This window comes from Micropterus salmoides, unplaced genomic scaffold, assembly GCF_014851395.1.
Source record: "Micropterus salmoides isolate LMB-PRFRI ecotype aquatic unplaced genomic scaffold, ASM1485139v1 Ms_hic_scaffold_11, whole genome shotgun sequence".
NCBI classification, from domain to species: domain Eukaryota; kingdom Metazoa; phylum Chordata; class Actinopteri; order Centrarchiformes; family Centrarchidae; genus Micropterus; species Micropterus salmoides.
Window position 1 is genome coordinate 15,780,462 of NW_024040152.1, and position 17,875 is coordinate 15,798,336.

The following is a 17,875-nucleotide window of genomic DNA, read 5'->3' on the forward strand; positions in this document are numbered from 1 at the left end:
GAGGACAGTGCCCATAAATTTTACTAGTATTAACATTAAATACAATAGCCAGATGTCTACCACTTGTACAGCCTCATGGTTACATTCTGATAGACGTGCTGTCCGTGTTCCTGGGTGGCAGCACATTGCAAGGAGACGCTGTGGACTGCATAGTTTTATCAACACTACTGAATACATGTAGTCTGATGTATGTTATAATTCCATACCTAAATGAGGTAATTTCTCTCTCCAGTGGCATTAATGTTGATAGTATCTGAACTTTCATGTTTTTCTTTCAGTGTCTGCATTTATTTTAACTACACCAGGTAGTAGTGACCCCAAGGATTAACTATATACATACATGCATGACAAATGTATGTACAGAGTTAGTTCTTTGGGTTTCTATTGCCGTAGTAACATAATAAAATGTATAAAAGATTTTATCAACAGCAGCAGGTAACAGTGATACAATAGCTGCACGTGTTCCCTGCTACACAACATGTTCTTCTCTTGTCTGTCTTTGCACTGACTGAACGTTCAGCTCGGGTGGCTCAGAAACTGACCCATCCCAGTAATAGAGTCCCCAGAGGGAGGACATCTCCCGTCCTGAGGGGTCATCACTGCAGAACAAGCTCTGTTCACCAAGTAAAGAGCAAATATCTTGAAAAGACATATTATTATAATTTCACTATGTTTATGGCCAATTTAAATTTAAATGAAATGTTTCAAAGCTCATCAGATCTTAATTTGAGAATGCAAAGTGTTACTCAACGGTTGTACTATAACTTATTATTTTTTACTGATCATAAAATCTACTTTTAATAAAAAAAAAACTCATTAAAAATGTCCTGTGTGTACAAGGTGCTGAGCCGCTTTTTAGAGAGAAAACCATGTTTGAATGTATTTTTTTTGACTTGGAAGGGAAAAACCTGATTATTTAAATGGTGAAATATATCATTTCAAAAGTCTTAGTGACAGGGGTGTAGGATCAGAAAATATTAACTTGAAAAGAAAAGCATTCGCTGTCCATCATCACTTTAACTCATTTTAAAGTGACTTAACAGGAGAAATATGTAAAATTACAAAACTGAGTTTTAAAAAAGTGAAACTGATAACACTTTAAATGTGTAGGCTGTTCACTGAAAATGGCACCACCGTTGTTACATTTCTTAACTCACCTACTTCAGTAGAAACATAATTGTGAACCTTAAAAAGTATTATTGCACAAAAAGAAGCTTAATGGCTTTATAGGGACTGAAAATAATCTATTGTTTCCACTCTTTAATTAGAAAGCAAAACACAAACTAACTTCAGTTCTAATTGATGAGCATGAACAAAGCTAGAGTTGTGATTGAAAACGAATACCGAGCCTTTTAGGAGAAGCCATTTCCTCTTGCGTACACATGACAGACATTGATCCTAATCAAACTCAAGAAAGCAGACAGAAATCCAACAAGGGCTGCTGGTTGTTCAATCTATTGATCCATGTCGGCCCCACACAACGTTCTCACCTTCCACAGTAACCTGCACCTCCTGGCCATGTCTCTGAGCTCCTGGGTGGTCAGTAACTGAACACCTGTACCTGCCAGAGTGAGCAGGCCTGATGCTGTGGTCTGTCTCTGGACAGGATGCTGCCTGCTGGTCTCATCCACAAAGCCATAAGTACCAAACAGGGCCTTTATCCCAGGCCTGATTTTCATCACAAAGAATACTGTAAGCCTACAGCTCAGCTTGAAAGGGTAAGAGGGATTTTTAGTTTGTAATCTATTTGCAAAAGAGTTTGAGAGACAATTAAAGCCAGCAGGTCACATTAAAATGCTATAGGTTTGAAGAAGCATAATATATTGGCCCTATTAGAATTTTTCATTTTGCCCAATTAAATATTTGTTTTTCTTACTTGCCATTAAAAAATAAAATTTCTGTCAATGTGCTATTTGTGATTACTGAAAAAGGCTCACATTCATTATAGGCTACTTTTTAAATTGATTTTTGAATGATTTATAGTTTGTTGTTTTCACAGCAAACAAAGAGTATGCAAATATTTCCTTCACAAGTGACAATATAAAGTAGTTGTGGAACATTCAATATATAAATACAAAGAAAACCACAAGCAAAGAACAAAAAAATTGTATATTTACCATAGACTGTATAGATATTTACACATAGGCTTACATCACAGTGATGCATGAAATACTTTGCTTTAGTTTGCAGCATTTTTAAACATATTTTAAAAAAGTGTGTATGAGATACAAATGTTGTTGCCTATATTAAGTACAAAGGCAAATACTGAGTCACATTTCAAAAGGATTTCTGGAAAACCTTAAATTCCAGGGCATCATGCATTCAACAATGAAGGACAATTTAGCTAAGTGCTAGCTTGCATTTGTTTGCATTTAAAGACTTCAGTACACAAATAGTACAAAAAAACGTAGCTGTCGAAATCATCATGAATACCAGCCCAAACAAAATCCTGCCATGTGTTTTAAAACTTCAATGACAAACAGATAGACATGTTAAGAAGTAGTTGCTCACACCTACCTTGACTGAATGTCCTGTCATGAAGCTGCTGCTCAAGGCTTTTTTGCTTCTACTGAAACCTTTGATGCCTCCTCTGGAGAAACTCACCAAGTCCGGCCGGGAGGTGATAAAATACGGGGTGACAGGTGAGGCAGCAGCATCACACCTGAACATTTTAGAGGCTCATAAGAAGCATGTAATGGTATCTGGCGCCTCCGTGCGGTTTCACCGTCTCACTTGCAGCAAACCGGAGACGGAAACGTTGAACTACGTAGCAGAGGCGAGCGACAAACACAGCCTAACTGCATTAAGTGGGAGCTCTTTGGCATTTGTTTTTGCACTGAGCGTCAAATTTCTATTTGACAGGATATTGATGTCATATTGTGGAACTCAAAACGGCGGGTGAGTGAGTCAAAACGAGTGTTTTTATATTTTGGTGTGGTAAACGTTATTTGAGTCGCCGTTCAGATGCTGTTGTTAGCCGGCTAGCTAACTTAGCTAACGGTAACGTTAGCCAGTTTATGTAATCATGGCGGACTGTTGTCGAGCTGCTGTTGACCATTAACACAGGCTAGTTATCAATAGTTACATGTTATTTAAGATATTTTCACAGAATGCATGCGGGTTTACAATGTGCCTGTAACATTTCTTGTGTAACACACCTGTGATCACAATAAGCCGTAATCAAGTGAGACCATATCCAGAATCTCACTTCTTGGTTAGTTTCCACAACATAAACAGTAACGGTGTCTGGTTAGTCAACTTGGGTTATACCATCAAATCAAGTGTTAGTTCAGTCCTGCTTTCTTTTTCACAGCCATTATTTTATCTCCCTTTCATGTTTTTCTGTCTTCCCAGCCGCCGCAGCAAATGGGACCAACCCGGTCCCGGCTATGGCTCTGGTGGGATGGGGGAGGCTGAAGCTGCACCCACCGGGGCTCTGGATGCTGCAGCTGCTGTGGCTGCCAAGATAAACGCTATGTTGGTAGCCAAGGGCAAACTCAAACCCTCGCAGATAGGCGTCCCTGGACCACCCGATAAGGTAATAAGGGGCATAACATCACGTTCCTGGTTAGTCTCCAATGAAGGAATCATTAAAATCTTAATCAGCTCTGGTGCAGGGCCAGTTTTCTATCCCTTTAACATCTCTGGTTGTACAAGGCCTATGTGCAATGTTGAAAAGTATTTAAAATGGGGCCACTGCTGAATGGCAATACTAGATTAACAGGTTTGTTTCTTAAGAATATACATTGATATTATGACCAAGATATTTTATCGTAATCTTTTATATTTATATATATATATATATATATATATATATATATATATATATATATATATATATATATATATATATATATATATATATATATAATTTTATATCAGAATAGAGAAAATAATTATATATTTTATATATATATATATATATAATATATAATTATTTTCTCTATTCTGATAAAAAATATTTTATCCATATTGTGTCCTCCTACTGTATAGTTTGAGGGTGCTATCTTTAACTTTGGCTGAAGCTCTGTGAAATCATCATAATGATAACTATAGGACTCTTCACATATTGATATATGCCACAACATCCATACAGTTATGAAAAATGATGTCCATAACTGCCTACTCTGTTTATCTCCCTGGGCTGCATGAAAATGGGGTGTCGAACTGAAGCCATTTTCAGTTTCCATTAAGCATATCTGATAACAGGCTGAGAGAAATCTGACTACATAATTTCTTTGTCGGGACTATCAAGAATATATTTCCTCCCAGTGCACCATACGAGTTATGCTGATAAAATAGACGTTACAAGTCTTCTTCAAATATATCTTCACCAGCCTCACAGTATATATTATGAACAAATTCTGCAACGTGAAACACCAAATATTGATATAGTCACTTGTCCCGGTATAGTGATGTAGCCCAATTAATCAACTTGGCGTGAGAAACACTCTGACTCCCCTCCTCTATCAGGCTGTAGTTGTTGGGAAGCCCCCAGTGCCAACAAAGGCCAAGGATGACCTGGTCGTAGCTGAGGTTGAAATCAATGATGTCCCAATCACTTGTCGAAACCTCCTGACACGCGGACAAACGCAGGATGAGGTCAGTAGCAATATGGATAATCATATCTCACAGTATTAAGTTCACTAGCTTTGTGGAGTATTTATTGATATGCACTTTACCATGTCTGCAGATTAGTAAAGTGAGCGGTGCCGCGGTGTCAACCAGAGGCCGTTACATGACAGCAGAGGAGAAGGGCAAAGCTGTACCAGGGTGACTTCTCTCGCCTCTCACTTTGAGTAGCTGATCGTAAAAGCTAGTTGGCTTGCTGTTTAAACACAACCTCTCTACTCTTTCCACGCAGGGATCGCCCTTTGTATCTGCACGTCCAAGGACAGACTAGAGACCTCGTCGACAGTCAGTACTTTTTCAGACTTATCCACAGTCGGTCATGAATATATGTCTTCATATCTCATGTAATTAGACTGATGGGTTTTTTTCCGCGTTCTCCAGGGGCAGTTAATAGAATCAAGGAGATCATCACCAACGGTGTGGTGAAGGCTGCAACTGCCTCATCATCATCTTCATCCTTCCCCCCTGGTGGAGCTTCTGTCACAGTTTACCAACAGCACAATCCACCTCCTCCCTCACTGCCCCCCATGACCCACCACAAACCACACTTTCAGTCCGGGGTGAGACGGGTTCCTTTTTGACTTTTTACATCTCATGAACTAACGTGATAGTACTATGAAAGGATTTTACCGTCATTTTGCTTCCAATATTGCCAACAGAGAAGACTTTTTTTTGAGAATTGCATATTGTTTACATCACTTACAACCAATCTAACTTCCATAAAAATTAAGCTGCATTTTGATGTTGGAGATGTTGGAGAAGTTGCATTTTGATGTTGGAAGATAGGGCTGTCCCGATCAAGTGTTTTTTGTTCCTGATCCCGATTCGACTCATTTAATATTGAGTATCCGCAGATACCGAATCCCGTTAGGATACTTGTCTTTTCCTAGATAATACAGTTGCATAGTGCAATCTTCAAGTACATTAAATGGATAACAATTAATCCAATATATCATCCATATCAATGTTTTTAAATTTATTTTTACAAAATAACCAAATAAACAAACTAAAAGATGTCTTTATAAATAAAACAGCTCTTATCAATTCCATTTAGTGCAGCATTGTTGTAGTAGAACTAGAACATTCAAAAAAAGTAATATAATCACAGTTCCACTTTGAAGTGGTATAAAACCTTAACTTTAACATTCACAGTCACAACCTGCCTGAGTTACCTGAGTGAACTCACAGTATTCTGTTGGGTGAATATTTTTTAGGTACCATATCCAATTGTTAGTATTGAATGCTCTGTTACTACAAGTGGCTGTTCAACTGCTTTTGATTTACATTTAAAATTATTTCCACACTGCAGACATTGTAGCAGCATCCTGCCACAAATTGCACTCTTTGTTAACGACACTTGTGAGAAAGTTAACGTAAAACAAAGGATTGGGCTTAGGTCCGCGCCCTATTAAGCCGATACTGATCATCAAGAAATGTCTTGGTTGGCCCCGATTCTGAACTTTAATATTGTATCGGGACATCCAAACTGACCAGAATCCATTGCATATGATGGCCACTCTAATAGATTACCATCTTAACTCTCTGTAACTTAATCACTAATATTCTTCAGTCTAATAATCGTTTTTTGGATTTGGACAAGTATTGCAGATAAAGTAAAACCGATGCAATTTGTAATAAATGGACAAAAATATGTAGAAAAACCCCACCAGTATGGTCCATACGATGGTAAAAATTAATTGTTATTTAACCAGTGAATGGTAATAACCTCTAGTAATGCATATAGTTGTATTTATACCCTTATGATGTCTTTCCTTTCTCAGATGCATTATGTTCAAGATAAAATCTTTGTGGGCCTGGAGCATGCTATCCCGGGGTTTGTGGTCAAAGAGCGGGTCGAGGGCCCTGGCTGTTCGTACCTGCAGCACATTCAGGCTGAGACAGGTGCAAAAGTCTTCCTTAGGGGAAAGGGATCAGGCTGTTTAGAGCCTGCCTCTGGACGAGAGGCCTTTGAACCCATGTACATCTACATCAGGTGGGAGTTGTCCTATAAATTAAGAAAGATTAAGAACCTTAAGAAGACTGACATGATTCCTGCTTGTGCAGTATGAACGAGCCTCTGTGGGCTTAGTAGAACTAAATGCAGTCTGTTTTCCTTCCAGTCATCCTAAACCAGAAGGACTTGCTGCAGCAAAAACCTTGTGTGAGAACCTGCTTCAGACAGTGAGTAATTTCCTGTTATTGTAAAATGGTAAACCGTGATACTCTTTATTTTCCATTCCAACTACAATTGGCGCTCAGTTACATTACAAGTTTGTCTAAATCAAAATGTGCGTTTTTCCACTATAAAAGCTTTATTTGAACAATTGGCACATACTGCCATTGTTGAACTGGTTTGAGGAAGAGCTGACCATGGCTGCTGACAATGCAGGGTGTAGTTATTACAACTGTCTGGATTTGGCACAGGTCTAAAGCAAATCTCTGAGGGATGTCAACTTAGCCACTGTCAGCTGATACAATGTAGTTTTGACTAATCAAATTCTTAGCCATGATTAATCTCTCATTGATTAATCAGTAATATCCCTAGTGGCCACTACTGATATTTCCAAAGGTGCTTTAGGTATAGGTCATTTGTATTGGAACTTAATAGTTCCAATTATTATACAGTAGGTTTATTCCTTGTTTTCTTCCATAATACAGTCACATTTTTGTTCTTATTATTCACTCAATATGATTACAGATAATAGTACATTTTCATATTTTAGTTCCTTGACCTGCTAACAGTAAGTAAGTACAATGTTTCTCTTTCTCTAGGTTCATGGAGAGTATTCTCGCTTCCTCAGTCAAATGAGCACAATGATGCCAACACAACAAGGTACAATGTAGCTGGTTGTCTCTGCAGTTTAGGTTTATCACTTTTTTGGCAATACACTGTTGTTGTCCCTCAGCTGACAGCTATGCCATCCTCAGTCAAAACACACGCTGTGATTTCCGGTATGGCACGGTACTGAGCGGTCGTGTCTCTTTTGGCTCCGCCACAAGTCTGGAAAAATCCTGAAATAACTTCATCATTGTGCTTATTAAACCAGAAAAGGCGACAATAGCGTATGGGCTCTGGAATTTTACAATGTCGCCAAAGAAGAATCGCATCAAAAAAACAGAATTACCAAGTGAAAGCTTGGAGTCCGAGGGTGCTGGGCTGACGTTACCTCCATGTGCTAGTGGCGCTAACAGAGCAGAGGTGATGAACACAAGCAGTGCAGTTACCCCGGAAGATATTCTCAAGGCCATCAATGATACGAAGGTGGAATTTTCTATAAAATTTGAAAATGTGCTGTCTGCTGTGGACAATGTAAAAAAGGAAGTCAAGGACTGTGCTGAGCGAATCTCTCACGCTGAGGTACGTATATAGTGGCAGGGCTAAGGCTGTACGGAGGAGGTCCGCAGAAGCGGCTCCTCACGGGTGCGTGGATCTGTTGTGCGCCGCAAGGAGGGGGGAGGTAGTTGTAGCTACAGCCATACATTAACGGTAGTTACAGTTACAGGGAAAGAGGGTTGTTCATATGTTCGCAGTTGATTGTTCGGTTTGCATGTATTCTTGCACTATGTTTTACTTAAGTTTTTTTTGTTTTTCTTTAAAGTGGGATGTTGGGATGATCTATTGTGTTTTCATGGGGCAATATTTTGGGTCAAGCGCCTTTGGTAAACCCAATGACTCATAGTGTCAAAGTTAAATTCACATCCTGGAGGATTAAATAAAATTGGCAAAATTAAGCGGGTAATAAACAGATTAAAACGACTTCAGTCGAAGATCATATTTCTGCAAGAATCACATCTATTGGCTGTTATTTCTAAAATACGCAAGAGGTGGCCAGAGCAGGTGGTTTTTGCATCATTTAGCTCTCATGCAAAAGGAGTTATTATTCTTATTCATAAGTCTATTCCATTCCAAATATTGCAAACAATCTGTGATTCAGCTGGTAAATACATCTTTATAAGGGGTACCTTGCTGTCTGAGCAAATAAATTTAATTAAAGTATATGGTCCGAATGAAGATGCCTAAGTTCTTCAGCAATTTGTTTTTGAATATTTCCGCACTTCCAGGTAAATATGTTATTGCAGGAGATTTTAACTGTACTCTGGATCCTGCTAAGGATCGCCCCACTGGTTCAAACATCTCCCACACCCAATCTAGAAAAGCCATACTGCATTTTATGAAGGAGTTGAATTTAACAGATTTGGAGGGAACTGAAACCAGATGATGTGGTTTACTCCTGCTACTCTTAATCTACTTACATCTACTTAATCCCAGCAACTTTACGCTCAAAAATTGAAGATTGTTTCTATGATAGTATTGTTATCTCTGACCATGCTCCAGTATCTCTTATGTATTTAGTCTCTGACTTGAAGGCAGATCCGCCGAGATTGCGCTTTCAACCCAAATGGCTGCAAGATACAAGCTTTATTGAACACATTGGTCAGCAGATTGATCTATACTTTTCAATCAACACAACCCAGACTTCAGCTTGCACTAGATGGGAAGCCTTTAAGGCATTTATAAGGGGGCAAATTATAAGTTTAGTAGCTCCAACTCAAAAAATGCACAACAAAAGATGAAAATACTTGAAACTAAAATTAAGACTCTAGAGAGAAATTATTCTCAATAATTCTGCCGATACCCACAAGGAGGTGCTGTTGCTCAGGGCTCAATGTAACTCAGTGTCTGCAGATAGAGCTGCAACAAGCTTATTGAGACTTAATCAATCATATTACGACCAGGGTGAAAAAGCTGGGAAGCTGTTGGCTTGGCGAATCAAACAGCAGCAAGCAGAGAGAACAATTGGCTCAATTCAGGATGCAGGGGGAGTTGTGAAGGTAAACCCTCTGGAGATAAACGATACCTTTAAATCCTTCTATGAAAAATTATATACATCAGAGTATCCTTCTGGAAATGATACCCAGGCTACCTTTTGGGACAGGTTGGAGTTTCCTGAAGCTTCAGAACACTCTAAGAGCATTCTTAACGCTACGCTGACCGTGGAGGAAATTTCCAATGCAATTGACTATATGAGGGCAGGGAAGGCTTCTGGCCCTGATGAGCTGCCCATTGATATTTACAAGAAATTTAAGGATAAACTTTGTTCTCCCCTCTTGGAGATGTTTTTAGAAACTTATGAAAATGGCCTCCTACCCCCTTCTTTGAGAGGTGCCCTGATAACCCTGCTACTGAAACTGGGAAAACCACAAACAAAATGTGATCTCGCTAATGAACTCTGATACTAAGGTACTTTGTAAAGCACTGGCGATGTGGATGGAGGGCTTTCTCCCTGATGTGGTGGGTAGTGATCAGAATGTTTTATAAAAGGTTGCCAGGGTTTTCATAAGGAGAGTGCTGAATATTCTGTATGTTAGTAGGGGGGCGCGAAACACTGCAATCCTGTCTTTAGACGCGGAGAAGGCCTTTGACAGGGTTGAGTGGCCCTACCTTTTTGATGTATTAACTCGCTTTGGCTGAGGTGAAAGATTTTGTAGATGGATAAAGATACTATATACAAATCCCACGGCAGAGATCCTTACTACCAATATGGTATCTAAACCCTTTGATATTTGTAGAGGTTCTAGGCATGGCTGTCCTCTCTCTCCTCTCCTATTTATTCTTGCCATTGAGCCTCTGGCTATGGCCATTAGATCGCACACCAATATCTCAGGCATCAAAATAGATCAATCAATAGACCATCAAATTGCCCTCTTTGCTGATGATGTGATTTTTGTTTCTTACTGACTTGCACAATTCTATACCTACGCTCTTGAATCTAATTAATGATTTTGGGGTGTTTTTGGGATATAAAATAAATAATTCAAAAACCTGTTACTTCCGCTTTTAATGCAACAGTTTGCTTTACATACCTCGGCATTCATTCATATCCGGACGGAGATTGATTGAATAGTCTCAACTAACTATGACCCTGTTGTAGACTCAATACTCCGATTGATAGATAGTCATCCCTACCTATATCTTTGATTGGCCGAGTTAACATTCTGAAAATGACTGTGATCTGTTTCAGAATATACCTCTGCCACCGCCACCATCCCTTTTTGCAAGGCACAGAAAATCGTTCACTGCTTTTATTTGGAATAATAGATGTCCCAGAATACGTTTGTCTTTGCTGTACCAACCGTATGACGGGGGGGCTCCATCTGCCAAATACCCAGTGGTACTACTGGACCGCACAGCTTCGCACTGCTATGTACCATTTCATCTCTGAAGCTTTCCCATCCTGGATGGAGCTTGAAATGTTCTCAGTTGTTCCCAAATTACCTCTCAACTTCTACATCTACTCGGCTGATGTTAAAAAACTCAAAAAGCAAACAAATAATCCCTTTGTTCTCAATACGATCAAGGTTTGGTACAAAGTGCGGAAATTTCTTGGTGAAAAGCATTCCTTATCATGCTTCAGCCCTATCTGGAGCCACCAAAACTTTGCTCCTGGGAAAAATGATCCGGGTTTCCAAATATGGGCCAATAAGGGTCTAAGAAAAGTTCAAGATTTGTATAGAGAAAGCATTGTTATGTCATTTGAAGAACTCACAGCAAAATATGATATTCCTAGCGAACATTTTTTTTTATATTAACAGTTGAGGAGCTTTCTTTATGCTTCCCTGAACCAAAATTTGGCAGTACCCCCTTTGTCTATCTTAGAAAATTTGATTTCGACCCAATGAAATGATAAGGTCAGAATTTCAGCTATTTACAATATGTTTGAGTCTAGCTCTACTGAATCGTCTGAACAAACTGAATTCCTGGAGAGATGATGTTCAGGACGACATTTCCTTGGAAGAATGGAGTAGTATTTGTACCAAGGCTCAGACTGTGAATACTTGGCTGAAGCTTCTGCAATACAATTGGTTGATGTGAACATATGTAGCCCCTGCTAAGTTAAATTTATTTAATAACACTATTCCAGACCAGAGATGCTCACAAGTCTTTGAGCTAGAGTCCAAGTCAAGTCTCAAGTCTCGTGGTTATTACGAATGTTGTATCACCTGCTGTGTTGAATCCAGGTTGCTAATAAAACTTCATAGCTATAAGGAATACTGTTAACCTGTTTTTCATTTACAGAGCACAACCATGTAATGTGCAATGCAATTAATGACAGCTTATTAAATACTGTAAGTCAATAAAACTGTGACGTTGCATAATCAACAATAAATCTGTCTGTTTTTAACTTACAGAGCACAACCGTGTAGCTGTAACATGTTTTTAACTTGTTACTTTAACTTTAGACTCGACTCGGACTCGTGGCGCGGGACTCGTGAATAACGTGTATTTTTAGGAAAGGTCTGATGAGCTTGCCGTTATTCCCTCCCTCCGTTACCTATAACCTGCCTACGTAACATCTGCTGCGCGCGGACGCATGTGTCAAACACCGGCAGCTGCTGTGCCATTCATCATAAACTTTGGCTTTAAAACTTCATACAACAAGACCCAAACAAAGAAGCGCTGAACGCAAATATGTGGTGAGTAAACATGTTTAGCTCAGTATTGGCCATCTAACGTTAGCTTGCTTCTTGCTTCAGCTACGAGCTACGGGAGGTTAATTCTGACTGTCGTTCGTTATGAAAAGATGAACGAGCGTTTGTTTACTTGCCAAACTTGTGGTGGTCGATTAAAGTAATCATTTACGTCCCGCTGGCTGCCATCACGTTAATTATTGCCGTTGGCTGGAAAGAGGTTACAGGTTTATTGTTGATCATGTAGCCTAACCTTACAGTTTTATTTAGTTATAGACTAACATTACACTGGTTTGAGAGTCTGCAGGGTGTGTTGACTTACAGTAGTTTAAGCTGTCATTAACTGCATTGCACATTACATGGTTGTGCTCTGTAAATGGAAAAACATGTTACAGCTTTATTGTTGACCATGTAACTTTACAGTATTATTTAGTTAACTTTACACTGGGTTTGAAACTCAACAGGGTTTGTTCACTTACAGTAGTTTATAAGCTGTCATTAATTGTAGATGCATTGTACATTAGGCTACACGGTTGTGCTCTGTAAGTTAAAAACAGACAGATTTATTGTTGATTATGCAACGTCACAGTTTTATTGACTTACAGTATTTAATAAGCTGTCATTAATTGCATTGCATATTACATGGTTGTGCTCTGTAAATGAAAAACAGGTTAACAATATTCCTTATAGCTATGAGGTTTTATTAGCAACATGGATTGAACGCAGCTGGTGACGCAACATTCGTAATAACCACAAGAGACTTGAGACTTAACTTGGACTGTAGCTCAAAGACTTGTGTGTGTGTGTATATATATATGTGTGTATGTATGTATGTATATGTGTATGTATGTATGTATATGTGTGTATGTGTGTGTGTGTATATATATATATATATATATATACACACACACACGAGTGAGGAGAACAAGTATTCATCAAATACTTGTTCTCCCCCACTGTATGTGCATTATTTATATAAGGAATGGGAGGCAATGTTTGACTTCTGAAGTGACTATTGCTATATTTTTGGATTTTGTGTGCTTTGTTGCTGGTTAATTGTGAAATGCTTTTATACTAAATTCTTTGTTAAAGCAGAAAAATAAATAAATATATTGTTAAAAAACAAACAAACAAAAAAACACACTGTATATGATTGTAGAAATGACAGAAAGAGCCTGACCCCATCGGTTTCCCTCCTCCAGGCTTTGCACAGCCTCCAGTGGTGAACGGGATGCCTCCGCAGACTTCTTACTATCCCCCTGCTGGATACCAGCCAGGCTTCCCCATGCCTGTACCTCCACCTCAGCCACAACCTGTCCTTCCACCTTACGCTGTCCCACCTCCTTTACCTCACGCAGCACCTGCAGGTTTGCCTCCTCAGTACCCCCTCCCCCATGCCCCCACACCTGCTCCTGCTCCTGCCCCAGCTCCAACTCCAGCGCCAGCTCTTGCCCCTGCACCTGCTCCAAGCGCTATGCCACAGGTAGGACCGAGCCATCAAATCTTCCATTTTATATAATGAATGAGGTAAAACATATTGGTTACTTTTTTCCCTTCAACTTGAAATTTGTGTTTTTGAAGTGGTGTTAGAAATGTCAACATTTGAACTCTGAAACAAGAAACAATAATACTTTGTGTTTTTCTTTCTTGACAGAATCTTCCTCCTGTACCATTTCCTCCATCAGCTGCAGCGCCACCCAAAGCTCCACCTCCTGCTGCCCCAGCCAACCCACCACAGAAAAGACGCTTCACAGAGGAGGTCCCAGACGAGAGGAACAGCGGTCTGCTCGGATACCAGGTGATAAAACAGCTCACCCACCTTTATAGCCCTTTCTCACCATTATTTTCTTTTCTCCACCTTGAGGCCCCCTTGTTAGTTTTTTGCCTTTGTGTGTATGCCTACACCTTTACCTAATGCGGCATTCAGACCAACTGCAAATTTTCTCCTTGCGACGCTTTCCTCGCGTGAGTACATTCGCTGCAAGTGTTCACACACAGCGCAAGAAGCCGATTTTAACGTGAATAAACACAACTCGCCGTTACTACAGCTGTATGAACAAAGTAAACCAGACCAAAGTAAACATTTTGCTGTGGTTAAATGGCAATAAACAGATTAAACTTTGTCAGCTCTGTCAGCAAGACAGTAGGACAACAACTTCTAAAATGTTTGTTTTCTGAATGGAGTTTGGATCGATCAGGGCTATTCTATGCTCACTTGATCACAGTAAAGTACAATGATAGCTGGAATAAAGTTACAGACACATGTTTTCTGAACTCACCAGGTAGTTCAACCTGCTTGCTTTCTTTTCTCCAAGTAATGTCCAGTTTTTATATAAATATAAAGTCGTAATCCGACAGAGCTAACGACGCTAACAACACTGGAAGCGGATGTGCATGGAAGCTAGCTGCTGAGAAGCTCCGGTGAAGATAAATCAATTTTGTAATCCCAAAAACTTAAGTTAAAAGCTAATTTATTAAAAGCAGTTTACTCCGAGCTCTAAACGGCGTAGTTGTCAGAGCATAATCCAGACTGACTATGGGTGTTTATTTGTCCAGAGGTTGCAGCGCTGCTCCCTGCTCCTCTCCCCTAAGTTTAGCAGCTCTCCGCCTGCCAGCAGATTTTCAATCCCCCGCTCTGCCTGGTCCTCTCCACACATTGCTCTGAAGCCTTCGGTGACGTACGGACAATCTCAACAACTGATAGGCTATCGCGACTCAACGTCATGCGAATTCCTTGGCGTTGCCTTTGCGTTGCCGTCCTCGCCTCCTTTGCGCCGCCCGACAGGAAATCGTGGTTCTACATGTCTTTGCATTGACTTAAGAATGTAATTTGTTGTATGTATGTATGTATGTAAATTCACCGCCCCAAACGCTCGCTTCGCTTTTGGTCTGAAAGCACCATTAGAGAGAGAGAGAGAGAGAGAGAGTGTGTGTGTGTGTGTGTGTGTGTGTGTGTGTGTGTCATGTAACAGTTTCATCAGGTGTACTACTATTTCATCTTAGCTCTTTAAAATATTTTCTGTACACTGGTTGAGATAGCATGGCTTGCTGTTTCCTGCTGTTGTTCACTTCCAGTTTACCTGTGTCTTTCTACTGGTAATTTGGAGTTTCAGAAAAAGGTATTATTAAAACTGATAAGTATCTTTCATTGTGTCAGTGTAATCAGACTTGTGGTAAGCTATTTACAGGGAGTTTTGTTAGTATAGTTAGCCATATTAATTTAGGACAGGGTTTAGTAGAGGATATCTGCTAATCGCGCCTGTGTGTTTTTCTGCTCATAGCATGGACCCATTCATATGACTAATTTAGGTGCAGGCTTCCCAGTGGGCAGCCCGGAGACTGCAGGTCCCCCAGCACAGAGTTCCTCTGGCCTACCGAGTGAGAGGGACAGGTACACAGAGTTTGGTTATATTTGTTTACATTTTATTAATTAAAAAATGAATAGTGCGCAAGGGTCAGTAAGCCTACTTAACTCTCACCATTCTCCTTTGTGTTCTCCAGTCGGCAGCTAATGCCTCCGCCTCTGTTGCCTGTGAATGGAGTAAGACCCAAGATGGAGGAGAGAAGAGCACCGCAAGGCTCCGTGGGTAAGGGCATTATCCTGTGGATTGACAAATCCCTGCCCAAATCCAAATCCACAGTTCCTGACTGTGGACTCTGCCCCATATAAACTGAGCCTGGATCTATTCACAGCTTAAATATAGAGCTGCAAAGAGTAAAATGGGAAGTCTTTCTATGGCCACAAGACTGTGTCGAAATTTCAGTGGTTTACTGGAGATTGTTGAAGATTATTTATGTCAAGCCTCGGCAGATGTATCACAGAAACATAGTTGGCCCAAAATGGTTATATTTCTTTGGATTTGAATAATGAAGCCCACTGGTTTTGTGGCAGATTAGATAAATGCGGCGTTACACACACTCCCTCTCAAACTGGCCCTTAAGATTCTTACAGGGTTCTGCTGCTGTGACTAGAAATCTCCAGATAGTGAGGTGGAGCTGTGGCTTGACATTTTGTGCATAGTTCAATCCTTTGTAGATATCCTTTGTCGAGTCCACCTTACCGTCCCGTTCTGATGACATCATCAGTCTGGGGTGTCTGTAGTTTATTTGCTTTTCTCACTAACGAGAATCTCTCCTGTTTTTGTGTTTTTCTCTTTTTCTCTGTGTTTTTCTTCTCTTCCATGTATCTCTGGGGTGATGCTGGATTCTGATTGGGGGTGGGGCACGACTCGTCCTGTGACGCTGTCCTGGCGCTCGATTGGACGGCCTTAACACTGTCGCTCCCCACCAACCAATGGCTTCTTTCGAATGGCCGCCCCCTCCTCAACTCTTCTGACAAACTATGATTTAAATCAATTAACTATTTGTTTCTCCCAAAATGTGTTTGGAATAATTAACTTGCCCTGTCTTATTTGAAACATGTATCTGCTGTTGTTTTTTGTGTTTTTTTTTTCTCTCCCCATATTTCTCTCCCTCCCTCCCTCGCCAAATGTACTACCTCTTCCTTTCTTCTGCGTGCTTCCTCTTTTCTTGTTTCAGACCCTGCAGCGAAGAGAATGAAAACTGGTTTAGTGGCGTACACCGGCGACTCTTCTGATGAAGAGGAAGATCATTCAACCTCAAAAGCCTCAGGGCCAGGTAACCCTGTGGCAGTACCCCCCACCTCCACTTCCTCAGGGTGGATGCAGGGCTATCGCTGCCCTCCTCCACCACCCCCTCGTGCTAAAACACAGCCACAGTCTATGCCTTTCTGGATGGCACCCTAAAACAGGAAAAATCTAACCTCCTTCATTGCTTTGTGCAGAGTCTTACAGTCTTTTTCCACCACTCATCGCCCTTTCATCACATGGATGTCTCTTTACAGCTACATCTTGGCCGCAGCATTATTTTAGTACTTGGGTCCAAATGGACATACTAATGTTTTGGAAAACTCCTCTTTGGTGCACACATAATAGTTTGAAGACGAACATTTGCAGGACTGATGCCCCAAACTATTTTGTGGATGTATAGATGGTCAGATGAGCAATATTCTGCCTCCGATTTTATTTGGAATGGAATAAAATCCCATGCCAGGTGAAGTGTTTGAATATAGTGTCTTTGTAAAAAAAAAAAAAAAAAATCACAAGGCAATGATGTTGTACATCACTGACTACTTTTCATTTGATCCCCACAGCTTTTCTTACTTTGTCACCCCCTTTCCATTCTCCCTATCCTAGTTGGTGACACAGTCCTTTTATATTCTGGTCTTTTTGTACAGATCATATTGGACTAATATGTAGTAAACCCACTGAATTTATTTCATGCTTTAATGAAATAAATAAACTTAATTTATTGCCGTGTTTGAGCTTGAGATTCATTTTAACATGTTTTTAAAGTAAAAATTTGGAAGATTTTCATTTAAATAAATGTCTGTTAAGTTACTATCACAGATTGAGGTAACACAATGGTGATTGAGCTTATGCCCCACCAATGAAAGTATTTTAATATTTATTTATATAGATAGATAGATCGATAGAGATATAGATAGAAACATTTCTGTATTAAGTTACTGCTAATGCAAACTGAACATTTCTTAATGCTGCAACTTCTCATTAAAAGCTTTTAATTGGCGAAACACGAGTTGGCTTTTATTATGAAGTAGTCACAGGAAGTTCAATATGTTTGACAGTGGGTTACACACTTACCGCTATCATTCATCAAAAATCTACAAAACAAAACAGTAATTATCGTCATTTTTTGACAGCAGAACAGTTTGAAATATTGCAGGGAGGAA

At 39.9% G+C, this 17,875-nt stretch overlaps 2 protein-coding genes across 4 annotated transcripts in view; one reads left to right on the forward strand and one right to left on the reverse strand.

Annotated features, from left to right (window-relative positions):
• kcnj14 (potassium inwardly rectifying channel subfamily J member 14) overlaps window positions 1-2,571 on the reverse strand; it is a 35,566-nt gene extending 32,995 nt beyond the window's left edge. The window contains exon 1 of the mRNA XM_038711307.1: window positions 2,518-2,571. The gene's annotated coding sequence lies outside the window, so the exon portion shown is untranslated. The remainder of the gene's footprint in view (window positions 1-2,517) is intronic.
• On the forward strand, window positions 2,523-17,712 carry khdc4 (KH domain containing 4, pre-mRNA splicing factor). 3 transcript variants are annotated; one of them, XR_005443407.1, is made up of 14 exons: window positions 2,523-2,898; window positions 3,355-3,538; window positions 4,474-4,602; window positions 4,694-4,773; window positions 4,865-4,917; window positions 5,014-5,192; window positions 6,414-6,625; window positions 6,753-6,813; window positions 7,405-7,465; window positions 13,305-13,585; window positions 13,757-13,900; window positions 15,412-15,493; window positions 15,604-15,689; window positions 16,642-16,704. XR_005443407.1 is itself a non-coding variant. In XM_038711304.1 (14 exons), exons 1-14 carry the CDS (start codon window positions 2,537-2,539, stop codon window positions 16,866-16,868), a joined length of 2,169 nt encoding a protein of 722 aa, XP_038567232.1. In that variant the 5' UTR covers window positions 2,523-2,536; the 3' UTR covers window positions 16,869-17,712. The 3 variants fall into 3 exon arrangements, 2 of the variants coding, with proteins under 2 accessions (XP_038567232.1, XP_038567233.1); XM_038711304.1 differs by having other exon boundaries at window positions 15,384-15,493; window positions 16,642-17,712; XM_038711305.1 differs by lacking the exon at window positions 16,642-16,704 and having other exon boundaries at window positions 15,604-15,746.
• Window positions 17,713-17,875: the final 163 nt, after the last annotated feature.

Bases quoted from the DNA above. Each gene is read 5' to 3' on its own strand.
- khdc4 (XM_038711304.1), top strand. From the start codon at position 2,537: ATGAAGCTGCTGCTCAAGGCTTTTTTGCTTCTACTGAAACCTTTGATG. The intron at 4,774-4,864 runs GTGACTTCTCTC...CTTTCCACGCAG, and splicing joins AAGGGCAAAGCTGTACCAGG to GGATCGCCCTTTGTATCTGC. The intron at 13,901-15,383 runs GTGATAAAACAG...TTCTGCTCATAG, and splicing joins GCGGTCTGCTCGGATACCAG to CATGGACCCATTCATATGAC.